Source organism: Herpailurus yagouaroundi, unplaced genomic scaffold, assembly GCF_014898765.1.
Source record: "Herpailurus yagouaroundi ecotype Mexico unplaced genomic scaffold, PumYag 29, whole genome shotgun sequence".
NCBI classification, from domain to species: domain Eukaryota; kingdom Metazoa; phylum Chordata; class Mammalia; order Carnivora; family Felidae; genus Herpailurus; species Herpailurus yagouaroundi.
The window spans coordinates 3291926-3311369 of NW_024412377.1; the positions used below are offsets into that span (position 1 = coordinate 3291926).

Sequence of the window (19444 nt, forward strand, 5' to 3'; positions counted from 1 at the left end):
CAAGGGTGCCTGGCATATTTTGAAATGTGATTTTAACAATGTACTTTCCAGATCAAAAAGGTAACGTAATTCTTTTCTTTGTTGCAGTAATTTATTAACAGAATATCAGAAGAAATGTGATGATATCCTTTTACCAGCTTTTTCCTTCGAATTGTAACATTTACATCTTTATAGTTTCTTAATGAACCGTGGGGATTTTCAGTTATCTTTCGGAAGGTGGGATTTACAGCCTCTAAGGAAGGAACACAGCGTGGATGTGAGTCTCTTCCTGTGACCGCGTGGAATGACAAAGACTGTGAGTGGCCGTTTTAGAACAGTCTGGTTTTGTCCCTGGCTTCGGTTTTCTTCAGGTTTCCTAACTTTCTAACGCGTGGGTCTCTTTCATTTGTCCTAAGGAGGTGTGACGTATGTTCTGCGGGTTTAGGAATAGCGTGAAGCTGAATGTGAGAATGTTTTGGAATTTCTGAAAGACTTGCCCTGTAGGAATAGTCAGAATGTTGGAAAATTGACTTTTGTTAATTAGCTTTCTGATTTGTAGAGAATTACTATAGATATTATCCCTCATCGGGGTGGTTTGTGTTGACAAGACAGGTGTGGACTCGTGGTCAGCATTTGTTCAGTAACCGTCGAAGTATTTTGTTGCGACCATGCAGATGGTGTGTGTGATTCATTTTTCTGCATTTTGTGGTGAAAACATTCATCACGAAGGAAATCTCCCCCGTAAAAAATAGCACAGGTGTATTTGTGAGGATTCGCTGAAGTTCGGCTTCAGTCTCGGGACACTTTCTGCCCTTCAGCTTTGTCGGGAACCTGAGGCCTGCTTCGATACTCTTTCTGACTTTCCTGAGCTTGTGTGTGATCACTGATTGTGTCGGTGCTACCGTACCTAACTTGTGTGATTCGAGTAATAAAATGAAGGCATAAGCTTTAGACTTATTTTTAGTACTGGATTTTTATGTTAAAAACAATAGGTCAGTGAAAGCCCCTTGTGCTTTATTTGTTGAAATTCGCAGTCTGGGGGCGCCTGGGTGGCGCAGTCGGTTAAGCGTCCGACTTCAGCCAGGTCGCGATCTCGCAGTCCGTGAGTTCGAGCCCTGCGTCGGGCTCTGGGCTGATGGCTCGGAGCCTGGAGCCTGTTTCCGATTCTGTGTCTCCCTCTCTCTCTGCCCCTCCCCCGTTCATGCTCTGTCTCTCTCTGTCCCACAAATAAATAAACATTGAAAAAAAAAAATTAAAAAAAAAAAAAAAGAAATTCGCAGTCTGTTTAACTAAATGTATATTATGGTAAGAGCAATGATATCTTTTTTTTTTTTAATTTTTTTTTTCAACGTTTTTTATTTATTTTTGGGACAGAGAGAGACAGAGCATGAACGGGGGAGGGGCAGAGAGAGAGGGAGACACAGAATCAGAAACAGGCTCCAGGCTCCGAGCCATCAGCCCAGAGCCCGACGCGGGGCTCGAACTCACGGACTGCGAGATCGTGACCTGGCTGAAGTCGGACGCTTAACCGACTGTACCTCCCAGGCGCCCTGAGCAATGATATCTTTGATAGTAATAATATCTTTTATTTCTTTGATCATGAAAGCTGACCAGAAACAATTAATAGAAATACTTTTAATTAGCTGAATAGGGAAACAGGCGATTCCAGTATTAGAAGAGTATGTACTTTCATTATATCCTTTTTTGGCATAAATTTTTGAGGTAATTAACACATGTAATCTAGCGGGAAAACTGATTTACTCTTCAAAAATTTGTCAAATTTTAAAGTCAAAATTGTTAGAATAGTTTATTAAAAACTGGTAAGCCTCGGGCTTAATTCTTGAATGCGCGTTCTGTGCTCTGGTCCTCTGCGGCCTAGCTGCGTACTTGGCGTTGGTCCCAAGTACGGACTTCTGTACGTCGCGTGGGCAGTAGCTTGCTCTCGCAGCCCACGGTGCTCGTGGTGCAGGTTTAAATGGCTTTATTTTGTAACTTCATTTCCTACTTTTTTGTGTAATTCTGGTTGTTGTGTTAAGTTTATTTCCTTTTTCTGAAGGACAGAGAGTATATTTTATTTTTCCTTTCGATATTTTTGCACTTTGCTTTCTTGCAAAGACTGGCAAGAGTGAATATAGTCCTTGCTCTGGAGCAGTCTGTGTTCTGGGAGGAGGATGGAGGTGTGATGTTGTAGACATTTGCCACGTTGTGCTGTAAACGTGGAAACTTCCAGGAGGTGAAATTTAAAGGGACAGTTGTTTTGTTCTTTTAGCACGTTTTCCTGGCAGCATGAGATGGGGGTGAAGTGATCATACCATGGACGCTGTCAGAGGAAGGTCGTCTAGATTTCCTGTTCTCCTGTGTTTCTCTTCTCCTTGCTCATTAAGTGTAGTGGTAGATGGTTTGCGCAAGAACCTAAACTCTTGTTTGCTGGGATTATGCTGGGGACCATCTGAGAAGTCCAGGGTAGGTTGTTTCAGGATTTTGTTACTTACAGGATTGGAGGTGTTGCTCGTTGGTTGAATATTACCTTGTGTTTATTCTTGGAATTTCATATTAATCTGTATTTCATTGAATACCTTGTTTCAATTGAGAGAAGTAGGTGTTTTGACTTTAGGTACATGGTATGGTAAATAGAATAACGTAGTAAAAATTTTTATTGCTGTGTTATAAATGGCACGTGAAATAATTGTTTTCTAGGAATTGTGATCTTGCCTGTATGTATATTGAACAGAGATTATTACAGATACTTTTAAAGTGAGTTTAATCTTCAGACAAGTGTCAGTAGATAAAACTCTCAAGAGTTTTCTTTAACAAGTTTCACAGCTGCAGTTTGCAAGAAGGTAAGCTACCTGTTTTCATTGTTGTTTTGGGGTAGACATTTAAAACACTAGATTTTTTAAACAGACTCAATCAAAGTGTCACATAGGATTGATCCATTGTATACAGTGTTGCTTTGATGGTCATAATAGAAGAAGATTTACATTTTTATCCAAATCAATTTGTTATCAAGGTCTTAAATTACAGCCTGGCATTTGATTTTTCAATACTTGAACCCATGGCATTGCCATTGAAATGAAGTTTACTGTTAATCAAATTGTAGTCTGTATGAATTGGACTGTTAAGTGCGGTTATCTTGTGCATTTTAAACAATTTTAAATGGACTGAACATTTAGCAGTGTCTCATACTCTGAATACATTCGTCACCTAGAAGAAGGCAAAACACTGTTATGACCTGGATCACAAAATTGCCCGTCACTTAGTTTGAGTAAATGGAGATGACTTCCAGATCGGAAAAGCCAGAGTATCTGACAGATTGTTCTTTAATATATTCTCCGTCAGACTGAGAGTGTCTCAGGTAGCTGTTTCATATACTTTTTATTAGAAATAGACTATCATGTCAGAGGAACAAAGGGCAGCATGAAGGTCATGTTGATGTAAATAGAGAGAAGGCATTTCAAATGAGACATTCTCTTGTTTCTTTTTTGTTCCAAGTTAGAGAAACCAGGAAATCATCAGTAGGTCTGTTTAGTAACATGCTGGAGATACTTTTGCCTACTGACGCTAACGCATTGTCCATTTTTAGAGAGAACAGTACTCTGCATCACCAAGTGGAACAGATGCTTCAGAAAATCTCTCCTCTGCAGAAATGTCAGGAAGAGCTGGGATCTTTAAAAGCAGAGCTAGAGGAGAAGAAGGTACCTGAAGGGATTTTCCCACAAAGCTTTACCTTCCGTAAACTAAGGTCTGCTTATTCACTGTCATTGGAATGAGGGGGCATTTTACGTCTTCACAAAGGAAACAGGTGCTAGTCAAGAAGCATTAAGCGTATTACTATTTTTAGAGAAGGTCGCACGGGTTGATTCAAGGCTTGATCCTCATGGTAATTGCTAGCCCTGTAATGCTGTGTTCATGGCTTCTGTGTTCTTTGAGGTTCTCCAGAGGAACCTGCTAACTGTGGGTTTTTAGGGCTCTTGCGTGTCCTGCGTTGATTGCCTATTCACGTTGGTCTTGCTTTACTTACAAAATGAAAAACAAACATTCAAACTTAAAGGAAGAGAGATCATGTTCTCTGTTTCAAAATCAAGTTGCAGTTTATTTAAAATTCTGTAAACCTGGGGGGTGGTGCAAAAAAAGTGCTGTAAACTTGCACTTCAGTATGAATTTCGGCTTACTCTTCCCAGGAGTCTTAGGAGAGAATTTATGGCTTTTACAGGTAACATAAGTCAGAGGCCAGTAAAGTTGGTTGCTTGGTTTCCTTGAGACATGTCGTAGCTAAGCTGGGACAACGCTGGTCTTCTCAGCCTGTTCTCCAAGCCCTTGTCACGATAGTGTCTGTGCCTCCCAGTCTTCACCTTGTGCTGTTCTAGCAATGCCGTGCACCGATCGGTTGTCTGACCTGCTTCAACAGTGACCGGTCGTAATACTTTTGTAGAAAGTCTTTATTCTGTGTTGAATGATGCGAAGAAGGTGAAACGGAAACCGCCGCAACATTGAATTTTGGCTGCCTCTGACGCGTAATCATGTCGGCAGCCACAGCCGAGAGGAAGCAGGAACACTGGCGTCAGACCCCAGTGACAAGCCCTCCTTTGTCACTCGTTCTCTGTGGCTCTAGAGGAATAAGTCAGCTGTGGATCCTCAGACCCCTAATGTGTACAAGGGGGTCGTGAAGCCCCTCTCGGAGCTGTGGCAGTTAGAGACCCCGCATGTGCACGTAGTAGGAGACAGTGCTCAGTGACAGTCTTTCCCGTTCTGTGCTGGCCATCAGGACATACACGTTAATGGGTGTTAACACATTCTTCCCAGTTATCGTTAAGTATAATGGTTTGTTTATATTTTTGTATAGTAAAAATGATAGCTTATATTTATTAAGCTCTAAAATTTCCTCAGATTTTGTTGAATTTTAACTGGTTGAGACCAAAATACTTGCTAATCCGTATTACAGAGATTTGGAGTTGCCCTAAAATTAGTACATTTTCACATTCTTAGCAGCTTTCTTTGATGAGACTATTAATCGTGTTAAATTTACGTTAAGGATCTGGTTATCTTTATTAAAATGTTCAAAGAATTATATGGTGGTTTCCTGCCTAATGTATGTATTCATCTGGTTAACTTCTTAACTGTTAAGTGATAATAATTTTGCCGGTCAAGGTCAAAATAAGTTATCACTGATGGTGATAAGATAAGATATGTTATCTTTTTTCAGAGTTCTCTGAAGTTGTACCAGGACACTCATCAGGAGTATGCTCGTGTGAAAGAAGAATGCTTGAAAACAGATGCTCAGTAAGTGTTAAGATAACTGTGGAAATACGGTTTTCCTTTTCCAAAAGAGCTAATGCTTCCATCGGTACCATTTGTCTCTCTGTCTTTGGGTTGTTGCCTATAACTAACCTTGTGGTTGTAAACGAGTCGGTCCTTCAGCCTTAGTCTCCACATCTGTAAAACGGAGATCCCACCTCGCGTGAAGGTTATAAGAAGGACCAAGAAGCCTGGGCGCGTTGAAGAGCTGCACAGAGAAAGAACTCCAGAGTTTTTATGTCTGTCTGCGCGTGCATGCACGCGTCTCCATGTGCCTTCAGACACGACCGTCAGCTCCTTGCCCTGTGCCCTGTGCGGTGGGGTCTTTGTTACCATGAATAAAAAGAGCTGTCTGAAGGCACCCAGTTGGTCACTTCCGCGCTCCTCACAAAGCTTGGGAGCCACACACACAGTGCGGTGGCGTCGACCTGACGCGGTGGTTACTCAGAGACGGTTTCTTGGAGTTTCCCACTCGCTCTGACTCCAAAGTCTGTCTGAAAACCGGTGCAGCTCGGCAGCCCCTGCCTCCTGGGACGTGGGACCGTGAGCACTGCCGGCACGTGCGCCCCAGAAGTCCCCCCGCCCGCATCCGTGCCGCACCGCTTGCGGGAGCCCGTCTGCACGCCTCGGCTCGGCCTGGCGGCGAGGCCGCTGCAGTTCCGGGAAACCCCAGACTTGGCGGAAAGAGAGTTTTTTTTAGAACCAGTGCACGCTAAGCCGTGTAGCGCTCTCTCTTGGGTTTCCTCTGCCTTCAGAACAGTTGCTGGTGATTTCAGTGGTCGAGGTGCGAGGCTCGTCATGACTGATCATGACCGACGTGCCTTTGTTGTGTAAATTGTAGCGATTTAAGAAAATCTATGTACCGTGAATTGTAACGTACATGTTTCTGGTTTGAAAGCTGACCGTTTTTACCTTTTTAACTTACAAAATTGTCTCAATAGGAAGAAGAAGCTAGAAGCCAAGGTGAAGAAGCTGGAAGGTAATGGGCGCTGTTGTCACCTCGCTGGTGGGGTCACTGCTCTTCTCACCAGTCCCACCGGTGACTTCACAGAGTTGTAGTGCTTGGCCCGGTGGCTGCGTGGTTCTCGAGGGCGGGCCCTGAGTGGCCGTGCCGAGGGCACAATTAGCGGGAGGGTCGACGGCAACGCTCCCTTCGGGGGGAGGAATAGGAATATGAGCATACTGTGTGGCAAATCTCTGAAACGTGGCCCAAACTAGGAGTGGCCCGTGTTTTTACCTTCAAAAGCAGCAGTCAGGAAAAGGATTTAATTCGGGAAGTTGAGTTTTAGGAGGCTTTCTCATTGTTCCCTGAAATAAGAGGTTAGTAGAAAGAAAATACTACTTCTGGTGCCAGGAAACTTGATGTTTTTAGATAGTTATGACACATCCGTGGGAAGGTTCTGAGAAATCGCCTGCCCTGGGTATCATCCCTTTGTCTCTGACCCCCTCCCCACCCCAGCGTTTGGATTCGGGCTCATTCTACTCTGAGTAGGAAGAACACAGAGGGACCGCGAGAGGGTCAGCTAAGTCCTCACGGGACAGCTAATAGCCCTTTCAGGAACTGATCTCAGGATCTTTCCTTTGGGCTCTTTCCCCTTTCGTTATGTGGTTGGGACACGGAAATACATCAGGGAGAGACCAGTGGGGCTTTGTGGGTCTCCGTGTCCCCCTTTCATTCCTGCGTGGGCTGTTTCGTCAAGCTGATCCCACCTTCCTTCAGAGCGTGGTTCATGTTTCATGTAGTGAGGAGTAAGCATTTCAGCGTAGTTGGATCGGGCACGGAGAAGAGACTTAGCTGAAAATATTTCCCATTAATTTACCTAGACTGAGCCTACAGTTTTAGATTTAAACTCTATAAATATTTTAACAGGTTTTCCTCTGATTGGGTTTTTGCACAAACACTGACAATACGGTAGTAAACATGATATGACTGTTTGTTAAGGATTGCTTTGTCTTGCTAGTGTGTGGAGAGAAGTGTCTATTTTAGGGAATGTTTCAAAGACATCTGAAATGCCTGGGAGACTGTATAGCTCTTAGAACAGATTTCCTTTGAAGCGAAAGTGTAGCCTTTATTTCCCGTGTGACAAAAATATTTTTTCCTCGTAAGTGATATGGCATAATAATCAGGTAAGGAAATGCTCAGGCTTGTCGGAGCAGTCAGGGATGGCTCGTTACTGCAGTGGTTTATGGGAGTTTAGTGTTCATGGCAGTTGTGTCTGAACATATTCAGGTGAAGTCAATGCTGGTTAGGTTCTTTTCTTTTTTTTTTTTAATTTTTTTTTAATGTTTATTTTTGAGAGAGAGAGACAGAGAGACAGAGCATGAGCAGGGGAGGGCCAGGGAGAGAGGGAGACACAGAATCCGAAGCAGGCTCCAGGCTCCCAGCTGTCAGCACAGAGCCCAGTGTGGGGCTTGAACACATGAACCACGAGATCATGACCTGAGCTGAAGTCGGATGCTCAACTGACTGAGCCACTCAGGCTCCCCTAAATTCTTGATTAATGTATTTGGAGCGTGTGCTTCAGAACCAAAAGCCAGATTGAAGAATTTGCTGAAGATCCAGGGAAGAACTATAACAATTCCTTAAAAGTAGATCTAGAGCAAAGACACTCGCTAGAAGTATGTACTTGAAGGGAACTCCAGGAAGGCGTAACATAGAAGAAGCATGGCAAAGATTGCCCCCCTCCCCAATACAGAGAATGGTAGGAGCTATCCCGAGATGAAGCCACGCTTCTGACACGTCTGAAGCATGAACATTGCTTCTTGCCGAAGAGCAAGGGGGAGCAGTGCCCCTCTTTCTGGAAAGTTCATGTGTATTGGGTTCTTGCCTGACCAGAGGGCACGGGCTGGCTTGTGCTGGGATCGGAAATGAGTCTTAGGGTCTGAGCCAAGTCTGTGGTTTCACAGACAACAGGGTAAATGCGAAGTGTTCCTACATTTATCCCTGACCGATAACACGCTGAAGGAGCAGCGACTTAGAAAATTTGTGTTAAAGTTCTGTGAAGTAAGGAAAACTCAGATTATATTTTGAGTATTATGCTAACGGTAGTTGTAAAGTTGGTAAATTATCGTTCTCTCTCTCCGTTGCACTCTTGAAAGAGGCTGCTGTTAAGCAAACTCAGGACTTCAAGCAACTGAGGACTGAGAAGAAGATACTCGAGAAGGAATTTAGGAAGACACAGGTAACAGATAATAACACACACACGTGGGAACTGCCAGCCTCGGGGCTTCGTACTGTCTGCCAGCCCAGCGGGTCCTGGTCCCACGGGAGTCAAGAGCGGGGCCACCCCACGAAAGAGTCCGCAGGACCCGCTCAGCTCCCTGTCTCACATTGGGTGTGGGGCGCCTGCGCTCTGTGTCCCCCTCTGTCCCCTACAGACACTGGCAGCCTTTTGTTTTCACAGGAACGGCTGGATGAATTCTCTAAACAGAAAACTGCAAAGGGTGAGTATTCACTTCATGCCTACTTAAAAATCCTGGCTCGACATGCAGTGTTCTTTATTAACAGTTTTCTCCTCCATGATTTTAGAGTTGAGACATATTGGAACACAAATTTCAAGCGATTCTTACGGAAGCATAGATAAAAGTGAGTATATTACAGATTTCTTTTTACTTGTGCGTGATTTCGGTGGTTTGGGAGGTGGCTGGCTGCTCTCACCTGTAATTAGGAAGATTCTGAGGTTTAGCGGGTGTTCATGTGCGAGGCGTCCTGTCCTGTTTTACGTCTCCCTCAGGTCTGCACGTGTTACCACCTTGCTGTCTGATCAAATAAAATAGCGAATGAAAGACTCAGAAAGCAATATTGTTTGGAAAAGGAAACTGTCAGAGATATAATTTCCATACTTGTCAATAAATAAGTATAGTTTTCTTACGAAGTTTCTCAAGTTAATTTATAAACTTTCTTAGGTGCCAGATGTATAATGATTATTAAAGTCAGGCAGGAAAACTGGAGTCAAAGCCCTCTGCTGTATTTTTGGAGGACAGAAGCATTTGTGGGAGGCCAGCATTTATACAGGAAAGTAAAAGGGCAGTCGTGGGGGAGCGAGGGGTTGCGTCCGTGTGCGTTTGTCGTTCGGTGTGTTACCTTGTAGGCAAGAAGGTCTGACTCTGGAAGTTGAGAAATTGGGAGTTTTTGCTTTAATCTTCCTCTTTGTTGTTTGATCTTTGGCCATTTACTTTCCTTCTTTTTTCTTCACTTTTATTTTTCTTGAGCGAGAAACTGAGAGTCAGGAGGGGCAGAGAGAGAGGGAGAGAGAATCCCAAGCAGGCTCTGCACCGTCCGCGCAGAGCCCGACGCGGGGCTCAAACCCACGAGCTGTGAGATCATGACCTGAGCTGAAGTCGGAAGCTCAACTGACAGAGCCACCCAGGCGCCCTTGTTTTTTTTACTTTTAAAACTTAGATTGTGAGGGGCGCCTGGGTGGCTCAGTCGGTTAAGCGGCCGACTTCAGCTCAGGTCATGCTCTCACAGCTCGTGAGTTCGAGCCCTGCTTCGGGCTCTGTGCTGACAGCTCGGAGCCTGGAGCCTGTTTCAGATTCTGTGTCTCCCTCTCTCTGACCCTCCCCCATTCATGCTCTGTCTCTCTCTGTCTCAAAAATAAATAAACGTTAAAAAAAAATAAAAAATAAAACCTAGATTGTCAATTTCTGCTCTACCTGTCTCACACTTTCTCGGGAAAGGATGGATTGAAAATGGTAAATAAGTAACTAATGGTATTTTCATTCACCAGCGTGTTCTTTCTCATCCAAACGGAAATTACTAAAACCACTCGTGTTGTTCTGGGCGTGTAGATAGTGTCTCTTCGGAAGTCTCCTTTACCTTGTCTCTGCTTCCTTTTTTTTTCTTTTAATTCCGAGCATAGGACCAGCTTTTCCTGGGCTTGAGGCTTTAATAGTCGGCGCCTTGCAGTTGCCTGGACCCCGGTTGGCCGTTCACTGCTCTCACTACGTTCCATGTGCTCTGACCCTGCTCTTCCTGCCCTTACATGCGGGAAGCCAGGCTTCGGGCAGACATGCTGCCCAGGGAAGCAGTGGGCACGCTGGGCTGGCCTCTCGCAGCCACCTGCCAGCTGCCGGTGTCCCCGTCTTCTCTTCTGCGCTGACGGGTGATTGAGGATCTGATGTGCTCAGGCCTCGCCGTCTCAAACCGAACCCTCCCACCGCATCCCCTTGGCTGCTCCGTAGCCCCGCGTTCTGTTTTCTTTGGTCTTTTGCCTCCCCGCACTGTGACGCTGAGCATATTGTCTGCTGTACGTTTTACTTCTTCTAAGTAAGTGAAGTCTTTGGGCATCTGTGAATTATTTCACTGAGGACCTTGGTGGATTTAATTCCCAAGTAACACTTTTTCTCTTAATACACTCTTTTGGCCCTTCACACTTGTTTGAATTACACACGTATCCGCTTATATGTGGGTATTCTTTTTTCCTGTAACTACAGTACAGCACTGTGAATGTTTCTTCTGAGTTTTTAACAACGTTTTCTTTCTTCTAGCCTACTTTACTGTAAGACTACAGCATATAACATGTATAACATAAAATATGTGTTATTGCCTGTTATGTTATCAGGAAGGTTTCAGGTTAATAGTGGGCTATTAGTAGTTAGGTTTTAGGGGAGTCACAGTTACATGTGCATTTTCAACTGCCGGGGCTTGGTGCCCCTGACCCCCATGCCATTCAAGGGCCATCTATACTTATGAAAGAATTCGTAAGTTAGAGTATTGGGTTGACTTCATTTTTAAAAAGTCTGCCTGAATGCCACATTTCCCTTTTATTCCTTCTGAGTTCCATTAAAGATGGCAGGGAAAAAAAAATAACACAGAAGTCTCCTTTAGAGTTAAACATGTATGCAGTGGAGGAAGGTGTAAAGCAGGTGGCTTCAGTTGGTGATGAAACCCAAAACGACACAGAATAGCAGCCCTCAAAAAGCAAGTTTTATCGCAGAAGCCCTATGTTGCTTCCACTCAGGGCACGGGGAGTGGGAGAAAGAGCAGGACAGGAGAGGTTTGCCAGGTAATTGATTCAAGGGTGAACATTTTGTAGCCTTTCCATGTCAGAAGCCGTTTCTGGAACTTGTCCACACGCTGTGGCCCAGAGTTCGGGTGTGTGAAGTGTCATTTGTGGCACAGGAGGCATTCGGAGTGGGTGTGGATGTAAGGAAATCAGGAAATTGAGGAATTATGGCTGCTTTGAAGGGTAGCCACTCAGTTTCCCAGAAAATGGGCTACTTACGTTCTCCGGGTAAATCCTCGTAACTGGTTCACTCTGCATCCCTTCCGTCCGAAGGTAGAGACCTGTAGGTCCGTGAGATGAGACCCTTCGTTTATTGCCAGGGAAACGGAGGCTGAAGAAGTAGACACTGGCTCTCAAAGATGTCCTGCCTCGATTTTCATTTAAAACTGAGAGGCAGCAGTCATGTGAAAGGAAGCCACCACACTCAAGGAGAAGAACCCTGAAGAAACAGGATTAAATCATGAACGAGGAGAAAATGTTAAAAATAGAGGTAATGTCGTTAGAGAAAGTCTAAGAGCATAGCCATCGGCTGCTGCTGTGAAATTGAGCCAGTGGGGCTCTCGACTGTGGAAAGCCAGATCGTCGATGTCCCCATGGTCCTCCAGCAGGACCTCTCGGAGGGGAGGACAGAGCCCTCGGGACAGAAGGTCGGCAAGAAGTAGTTGAAGGAAACTCAGGAGCAGGACACACACGTGATATTTGTGTTAGAAAGGCCTTTCAGGTGTTGGGTGTGACTTCTTGTGCATGACCTTTGTTTTTGGCATGTCGTAGGAAGTATTTTTAAAATCAAATGGAGTTGAATATAGAGGGATGGATAAAGAAGTTTCAAACAAATGCTAACTTGAAGCCGTAATCAGGCAAAAAGTAATTCCAGCCTGGAAATGAGTTTACTGAATTAAAAGGGAATATCCAGGTTGATTAAGTTGATTGATCAGTTGGTGATTGATCAGTTCGCCAAGCAAATGCTACGGTCATAGACCTAAAATCATGAAACTGCATCAAGTAAAAATGCCTGGAAATTCTAGAGGGAATAGTCACATTGTTTCCATAAGAGGCCTTAGTATTCTTCGCAGAAACAGTTGATTTTGTAAAAGCAGACAAAGTAGGAGGTAGAGTTGATTTCATAATTGCAGATTGGTGATTTCCATCTAGTCCTTTTAAACCACAAATGTAGAATTCTTTAAAATACTTTTCAAACATATATGAAGGTTGACTACTAGACAACAGGAACTATAGCCTAATATATCATTAAGATACCGATATTTAATAAGACGTTAACAAAAATCCTGCCCTCGCCCAAAGGGGGGGAAATTACTTACCAAACCTATCTGGTAACTAAATGTGCATAGACACAAACCACCTCTTGGATAACAGAAAATAACTGAAATACTAAGCCCTTTTGGAAGTAAACAGTAGGGCAGTATTGAAGTCTCTGCGATCCTGCCAGTATGGCATTCACAGGAACGAATGGGCCTATGTGATTATTCTAGAAAGCAAGACCTACAGAAGATGAATCACAGAGTAAGAAAATGCAACGGAAAACAGAAACTAAGGAAAATGGAAGGAAGGACCTAAGTTAATGAAATAGGAAACGAAGCAGTTGATTTGGGACCATTAAATGGAACAGCTGGATCTTTGCAAGGCCGGTGGAGCCCTTTCGGCAGGTGTGACCGAGACAGGAAGAGACAAAAGCCCGAGGACTGGGAAAACTAGGACAAAACTGCAGTTAGAGAATTACTTAGTTCACAGATTTATATTCAGATTTGATCGTGTTTGTGAAATGGGCCATTTTCAAGGAAAGCATGCTCAGATTGAGTCGGGATACTTGTAAACCTGAACGGGAAAAATAACCCAGAAGAAATTAAAATAAAATAAAGATCTAACACCGTCGAAGATCCAGATGACTTACAAGGGAGCTCTGTAAAGGCGCCAGTGGATGAGACAAATGTCTTTATTGTTATGTATTCATTTCGGAACTTAGAAAAACACGGACCGCTTTCCATGTCATTCTCTCGAACTCAAATAGGCCAGTATCAAAGGCGGCTGAGAATCCCGTGCTCACATCCTCAAGACTCCAAGCGCGGTCACTCAGGAACGTGGCTGCAAGGCACTAGATGAAGTTTTGGGGACTCAAGTTTAGTAGTGGTAGAGAACACACACAAGTTACGACTCACAGATTTGTCTCAGGAATACCACAACAGCTGCCGAAGAGAAAAAGTACCCATCCCTCAGGGAAAAATATTTGGTGAGGTAATAATAGAACAACACATTTTGTTTTGTTTTAATTTTTTTTTTTTTAACATTTATTTATTTTTGAGACAGAGAGAGACAGAGCATGAACAGGGGAGGGGCAGAGAGAGAGGGAGACACAGAATCTGAAACAGGCTCCAGGCTCTGAGCCGTCAGCCCAGAGCCCAAGGCGGGGCTCGAACTCACTGACCGCGAGATCGTGACCTGAGTTGAAGTCAGACGCTTAACCAACTGAGCCACCCAGGCACCCCCTAAATGTTTATTTATTATTGAGAGAGAGACAGGGTGCACAGGTGGGGTGGGGCAGAGAAAGAGGGAGACACAGAATGGGAAGCCCGCTCCAGCCTCTAAGATGTCAGCACAGAGCCCGATGTGGGGCTTGAATTCATGAAATGCGAGATCATGACCTGAGCTGAAGTCGGACGTTTAACCGACTGACCACCCAGGCGCCCCGAGAACAACACATTTTGAAATCGAGAAAGGTGAAACGGAGGAGCCTTGTCACTACCGTGAGAAGCGGACGCGCGTGCTTTCTGTGCCGTCTACTCTGTGTGGGCTGGAGGCCATCAGCAGTGGAGCAGGTCCAGCACAGACGAGGGCGAGCTGTAGATCCGATAAGGAAGGCTCAGAGTTGTCATCATTGCAGATGGTAAGACTGTCTTCTGGACTCTGCTGGCGGAGTGTGATGTGCGGTGCCCGACGGTGACCTGTCAGAATAGGGACGGGACAGGAAGAGCCCATCCTCCAAAGGCGGCGGGACCGTCAGCCCTCTAGGAAGAGAAAATCTATAAACCGTGTGCGCCGGGCCTCGGTGGGGAAAGCCATAAACCCCGTGGAGAGCGTTAAAGACCAGAACGTGTAAGAGAACGTTACGTTCCTGGATCAGAGACTCGCTGTGTAAAGATGTGAGTTTTCCCGTCTTACACAGACCCCGCTGCGGTTTCATATGGGGAAGGACAAGCAGGCGGTCGAGGCTTATCAGGAAGAATAGGTATTCAGAATAATCGAGTGTTTGGGAAGGAAGAACCTGAGCAAAGCCCACGCCCACCCAGACATCAAAACGTAACTGCGAGCTCATCAAGATGAAGGAAGCGTGGTGTTCATGTGGTGTAACTGACAAACCCGTGGAGCAGACAGGCTCAGAGATGCTCGTCGACGCCTTAGATTCTGATTCAGGGAGGACTTTACAGGCGTGGGGGAAGGTGTGCAGTTGGACCCAATGAGGTTTCCTCTTCACAGCTGAGTAAGGAAAGCACAGGGTGGATTTTTTCCTGCTTTACTGGGAAGGGCTACTTTTGTTTTGTGTTTGTCCGATGAGAAGTAATGAATGCTCAGTTAAAACAGGCGTAGTTGTGGGCAGTAGCCTCCGTAAGGATAGAAAAGTAACTCTTTCTTTTTTTTTTTTTACGGTTCCTTGTTTGCTGCTTTGGGTATACGTAATAAGCAGGGATCCCGGTCAGGTCATTTAAGCAAAGGGCATTACAGTGTTTGGAAGGAGGCTTGGGGGTAGGTTAAATCGCCACGTAGATAAGTTGCTTGTTGAAGAATTTTGGAACTCAAGAATGGATGTGGCTCACAAACAGTGCAAGTCGGAAGCTGACCTGGCTCAAGAGAGGTTGGAAACGTCAGACTTTTAAACTTGCCTGTTACCGTGTTCTCACCACTTATCCTGGTCCCCTTTCTGGGGCCGTGCAGTCCACCAGCTTCCGTAGAGCCGACCTATTTCAAAGTATGAATTCTTGCAGATACTTTGGCTTAAAAGGTTGGTCTTTTATCCTCTCTAGAACCGGATTAAAGATTTCAGTATTTTCAGTAAGTGCTTCCAGCCAATTTAAGAGCTTCAGGGAAACTATAATAGAGCTTGAGATGGCCTGAAATTACCTAACACTTAAAGCGCGTTTTTAATTGAACTTTCCTTAGCGTGGTCGGTCTTTTGATGCAGATTTGACCACAGGCTCTTCGTTCATAGTTAAGTTTTTAAGAATATTTTTGTTCTGGGAGTTTTTTGGAATGTATGTACACATTAATGCTAAAGTCACTTAAAAACCATAGTGTCATATTCTTTTTTTTTTTTAATGTTTATTTATTTTTGAGACAGAGAGAGACAGAGCATGAATGGGGGAGGGTCAGAGAGAGAGGGAGACACAGAATCGGAAGCAGGATCCGGGCTCTGAGCTGTCAGCACAGAGCCTGATGCGGGGCTCAAACCCACAGACCGCGAGATCATGACCTGAGCTGAAGTCAGACGCTTAACCGACTGAGCCACCCAGGCACCCCCATAGTGTCATATTCTTTTTTTTTTTTTAATTTTTGTTTTCAATGTTTTTATTTTTTATTTTTGGGACAGAAAGAGACAGAGCATGAATGGGGGAGCGGCAGAGAGAGAGGGAGACACAGAACCGGAAACAGGCTCCAGGCTCTGAGCCATCAGCCCAGAGCCTGACGCGGGGCTCGAACTCACGGACCGCGAGATCGTGACCTGGTTGAAGTCGGACGCTCAACCGACTGCGCCACCTAGGCGCCCCGATGTGTATTTATTTTTGAGAGGGAAAGAGAAAGACAGAGTGTGAGTGGGGGAGGGGCAGAGAGAGAGAGGGAGACAACAGAATCGGAAGCTGGTTCCAGGCTGTGAGCTGTCAGAGCAGAGCCAGAAGCAGAGCTCCAACTCACAAACCGCGAGATCGTGACCTGGCTGAAGTCGGACGCTTAACTGACTGCGCCACCCAGGCGCCCCATAGTGTCATATTCTTAATGTTACATGAATTTCGTTAGGCTGGTCTTAGTTACAAAAATCTGAATTCACAGATCATCAGGGATCTAAATCTATAGAAATACTTACCTTTCAACCTGATCCGATGGTTCTGAACTATTTTAGGGATTCAGACCCTTTTGAAAATTCATACAAATTCAGAGACTTTCACTTTTCCTTATAAAAGCATATGCTTCTCTGTGTGTCTGTTTGTGTGTGTGATGATCCCTTCCTTTCCAAGTGTTTATACACACGTATGTTTGTCTCCCACCCTGTCACCCCTGAAAACCATTAATGGATTTTTCCATTATCCGCGAAGCCCCCCGGGTCAGTTACAGCGTGGTCAGTTCTCACAGGTTCTCTGACCCCCTGTTGTGACCGAGGGTGCCTCTCTGCCGTTGTCTGTCGTATACGGGGAGCCGGCGTCCCCGACGTCGGTCATTCTGGCCGTGCTTCCGTCCCTCATCTCTCCCCGCCTTCCGTGACAAGGCCAGAGATGTATTGGGCCCACGCATATACAAAGACGATAGAGGCCTTCGACAGCAAGTAGATTTGGTCCTTCGAATCCCGTGCCCTCTCATTCCCCCACCCCTCGAACAAAACCAAGCGTGCATTCAGCCTTCAGTGTTGAGCTGAAGCGTCGCAGGCCTTCCTGTCTGCAGCTGAGCGTGTCACGCGCGGTGGTTGCGCTCGGGGGGCGGTGTTGCAGGAACCTAGTCTTGGAACTCCCGATTTCCTGCGAGTGTGTTTGGCCTTGGGTGGACGGGGCCAAGTGACCTGTCTTTGATACTTTGCTCTTTTTCACAGGGAAAGTAAAGCTGCTTCTGAAGGAACTCTGGCTCTGTATAAACACAACACACAGACTCCCTGGTGAAGGCAGCAGGTGTGTCCCAGGTGAGAGCGCAGCTTCCGCAGGCACTTCTCATATGTGACCGTAGAAGCGTCTGCCGGGGGGATCGTATGCCTTTGGTCTGTGACGTCTCCCGTTACAAGAGCAAGATGGGCTGGCGTGGGTACTTCTCGTTACGCGGAGCTCCTTTCCCTTCAGCGGGGCCTGAAATTCAAATCAAAAGAAAATTGAGAGCGCCTTCGGCTTTCACCGTTTAAATGGCGGCTTCCAGCAGAGAACGTGCGGAGAAAGTGGACGGACGCACGACGGAGCGCGTGTGGCGGGAGCCAGCAAGACGCGGGGAGCACGGCCCTTTCTGAATCCAGCGGCAGCCCGGCTGCGCGTAGTGCTCCTGCGACTTACCCAGTGCCTTTGCTTGACCTTGTCGCCTCCACCTGCCGTGCTCGCGTCGGCTCCTTTAGAGGACCGCTGTGGTCAGACGAGAGCCCGTTTCCTTTCACGCCGTCACGTCACGTGGTCACCGCGCAGCGCCACCCCTAATCTGCGGGACACCCCGATTTGCAGGGGAAAGCCGCGGAGGCATTCTCCCACGTGCCCACGTGCACCCGACCCAGGATTTAGGATTTGAAAATCGGGGTTGGTCGTACCAGCGGGGATGGGGAGAAGTTAGCGGTCTCGCGTTAGAGGAAAGTGTTTCTTGGCCGTTTTTCTTTCGTGTAACTAGTTTCTTGTGGTTAGCTGCTGTGAATTGCCAGATCATTGAGGATCTAAATCTGTAGAAACGTGGACCTAGTTTTTACTCTCCGGCTCTGAAGGCAAAGTTCCTGCAGAAAAAGGTTGCTAGACAAGTTCCTGGTTCTCATCAGTGCTCGATTCGGAACTCGTGAGGTTTTGTGAGGCAAAGAGAGGCACGGTGATGGAGTGCTTTTAAGCAGATTGTCACATTCTGGGTAGACGCACCGCCAACGGGCCGGTGGGGCCTGCGTCTCGTGAGTCCGTTTCTGCGGTCCCGAATCGCTCTCTTCGTGCCTTCAGGCGGAAGCAGCCTGGGACTCTTCCGCCTGCCTCGGCAGGCAGTAGTCGTGTTTCATTAGGAGCACGCGACTTCTTGTCGTTAAAGGTGTTATTGAGAGGGCTTTCCGTTTAATAATCCGATGTTTTTATTTAAAAGCAAACTATTTTGAGGGGTAAGTCTATGGCTTAATGGTAACTTTTTCTTTTTTTTTTTTTTTTAATTTTTTTTTTTCAACGTTTATTTATTTTTGGGACAGAGAGAGACAGAGCATGAACGGGGGAGGGGCAGAGAGAGAGGGAGACACAGAATCGGAAACAGGCTCCAGGCTCCGAGCCATCAGCCCAGAGCCCGACGCGGGGCTCGAACTCACGGACCGCGAGATCGTGACCTGGCTGAAGTCGGACGCTTAACCGACTGCGCCACCCAGGCGCCCCAATGGTAACTTTTTCAAGTAAAAAGGAAAACGTGGCATCTTTGGAATCTTAAATCCTAAAACATCTTCTTTTTCTTTCGAGTTTTTTGTTTTTCTATGAGAAAATTCATAAAAATAAGGCAGAGAATCCCCTCAGGCTCCTCATCCAGATTCCGCTGAATGTCACCCTCAGCGCGGGTCTCTGAGCCGAGCTGGGCCTCACACGGACGCCTCCAGTTCCGCTCCAGGTGTTTCCATCCCCGAGCCCTCGTTGCCCCTCGCAGCGCCCCCAGCCCGCATCTCGGCCCCCAGTCCGCGATCCTTCCGTCTCGCTTTGTCTCTTGTCTGCGACGCCTTCAGGGAGGGAGGAAACTCATCGGTTTCGTCTGCGTACCGTTGTGTCGTGCTAGGCGAAGACTGTGTTTATGGCAAGAGGTCCCCAGTAGCGCCTGGCGCTGTGCTTGGGCCGTTGCAGGGGAGGGGGCGCGTACGGGGGGGGGGGGGGGGCAGGGCTGCTGCTTTACGGTGGCGTCCACCAGGGTTCTCCACCGCAAGTCGCCGTGAATCGCCTGGAGGGGGACACTGGGATGCTGCGCAGACAGTCTGTTTCTCTCCCAGTCGAGCCCACTGGCAAAGCCCCTGTGCTGCAACTACTACTTAGCGTGTTAGCGATCTTGCGTTTCTCTCATCCCTTCCACACACATTGATCGGGATTCTGTATTTGCATCATAACTCATCATATCGTTTCATTGTTCAGATTTTTCCCACTTGGTGATTGGGTCCATCTTCAGGTCGGCTCCGGGGCCCTTGAGGCACGCCCAGCCTGTTTGGAAAATTTCTTTCTGGCTCTGTGAGATGTTCAGGTCCCCCACCCCCCCACCCCCAG

General features: G+C 46.3%; 1 protein-coding gene across 8 annotated transcripts in view; it reads left to right on the top strand.

The window, feature by feature from the left end:
* ICE1 (interactor of little elongation complex ELL subunit 1) overlaps positions 1-19444 on the top strand; it is a 58479-nt gene that overhangs the window by 13454 nt on the left and 25581 nt on the right. For all 8 annotated transcript variants that reach the window (XM_040493512.1, XM_040493534.1, XM_040493519.1 and 5 more), the window contains exons 3-11: positions 88-122; positions 2801-2819; positions 3563-3674; positions 5183-5259; positions 6216-6253; positions 8374-8456; positions 8679-8718; positions 8804-8860; positions 17089-17175. In XM_040493512.1, the coding sequence (XP_040349446.1) occupies positions 88-122; positions 2801-2819; positions 3563-3674; positions 5183-5259; positions 6216-6253; positions 8374-8456; positions 8679-8718; positions 8804-8860; positions 17089-17175 (548 nt within the window). The remainder of the gene's footprint in view (positions 1-87; positions 123-2800; positions 2820-3562; positions 3675-5182; positions 5260-6215; positions 6254-8373; positions 8457-8678; positions 8719-8803; positions 8861-17088; positions 17176-19444) is intronic.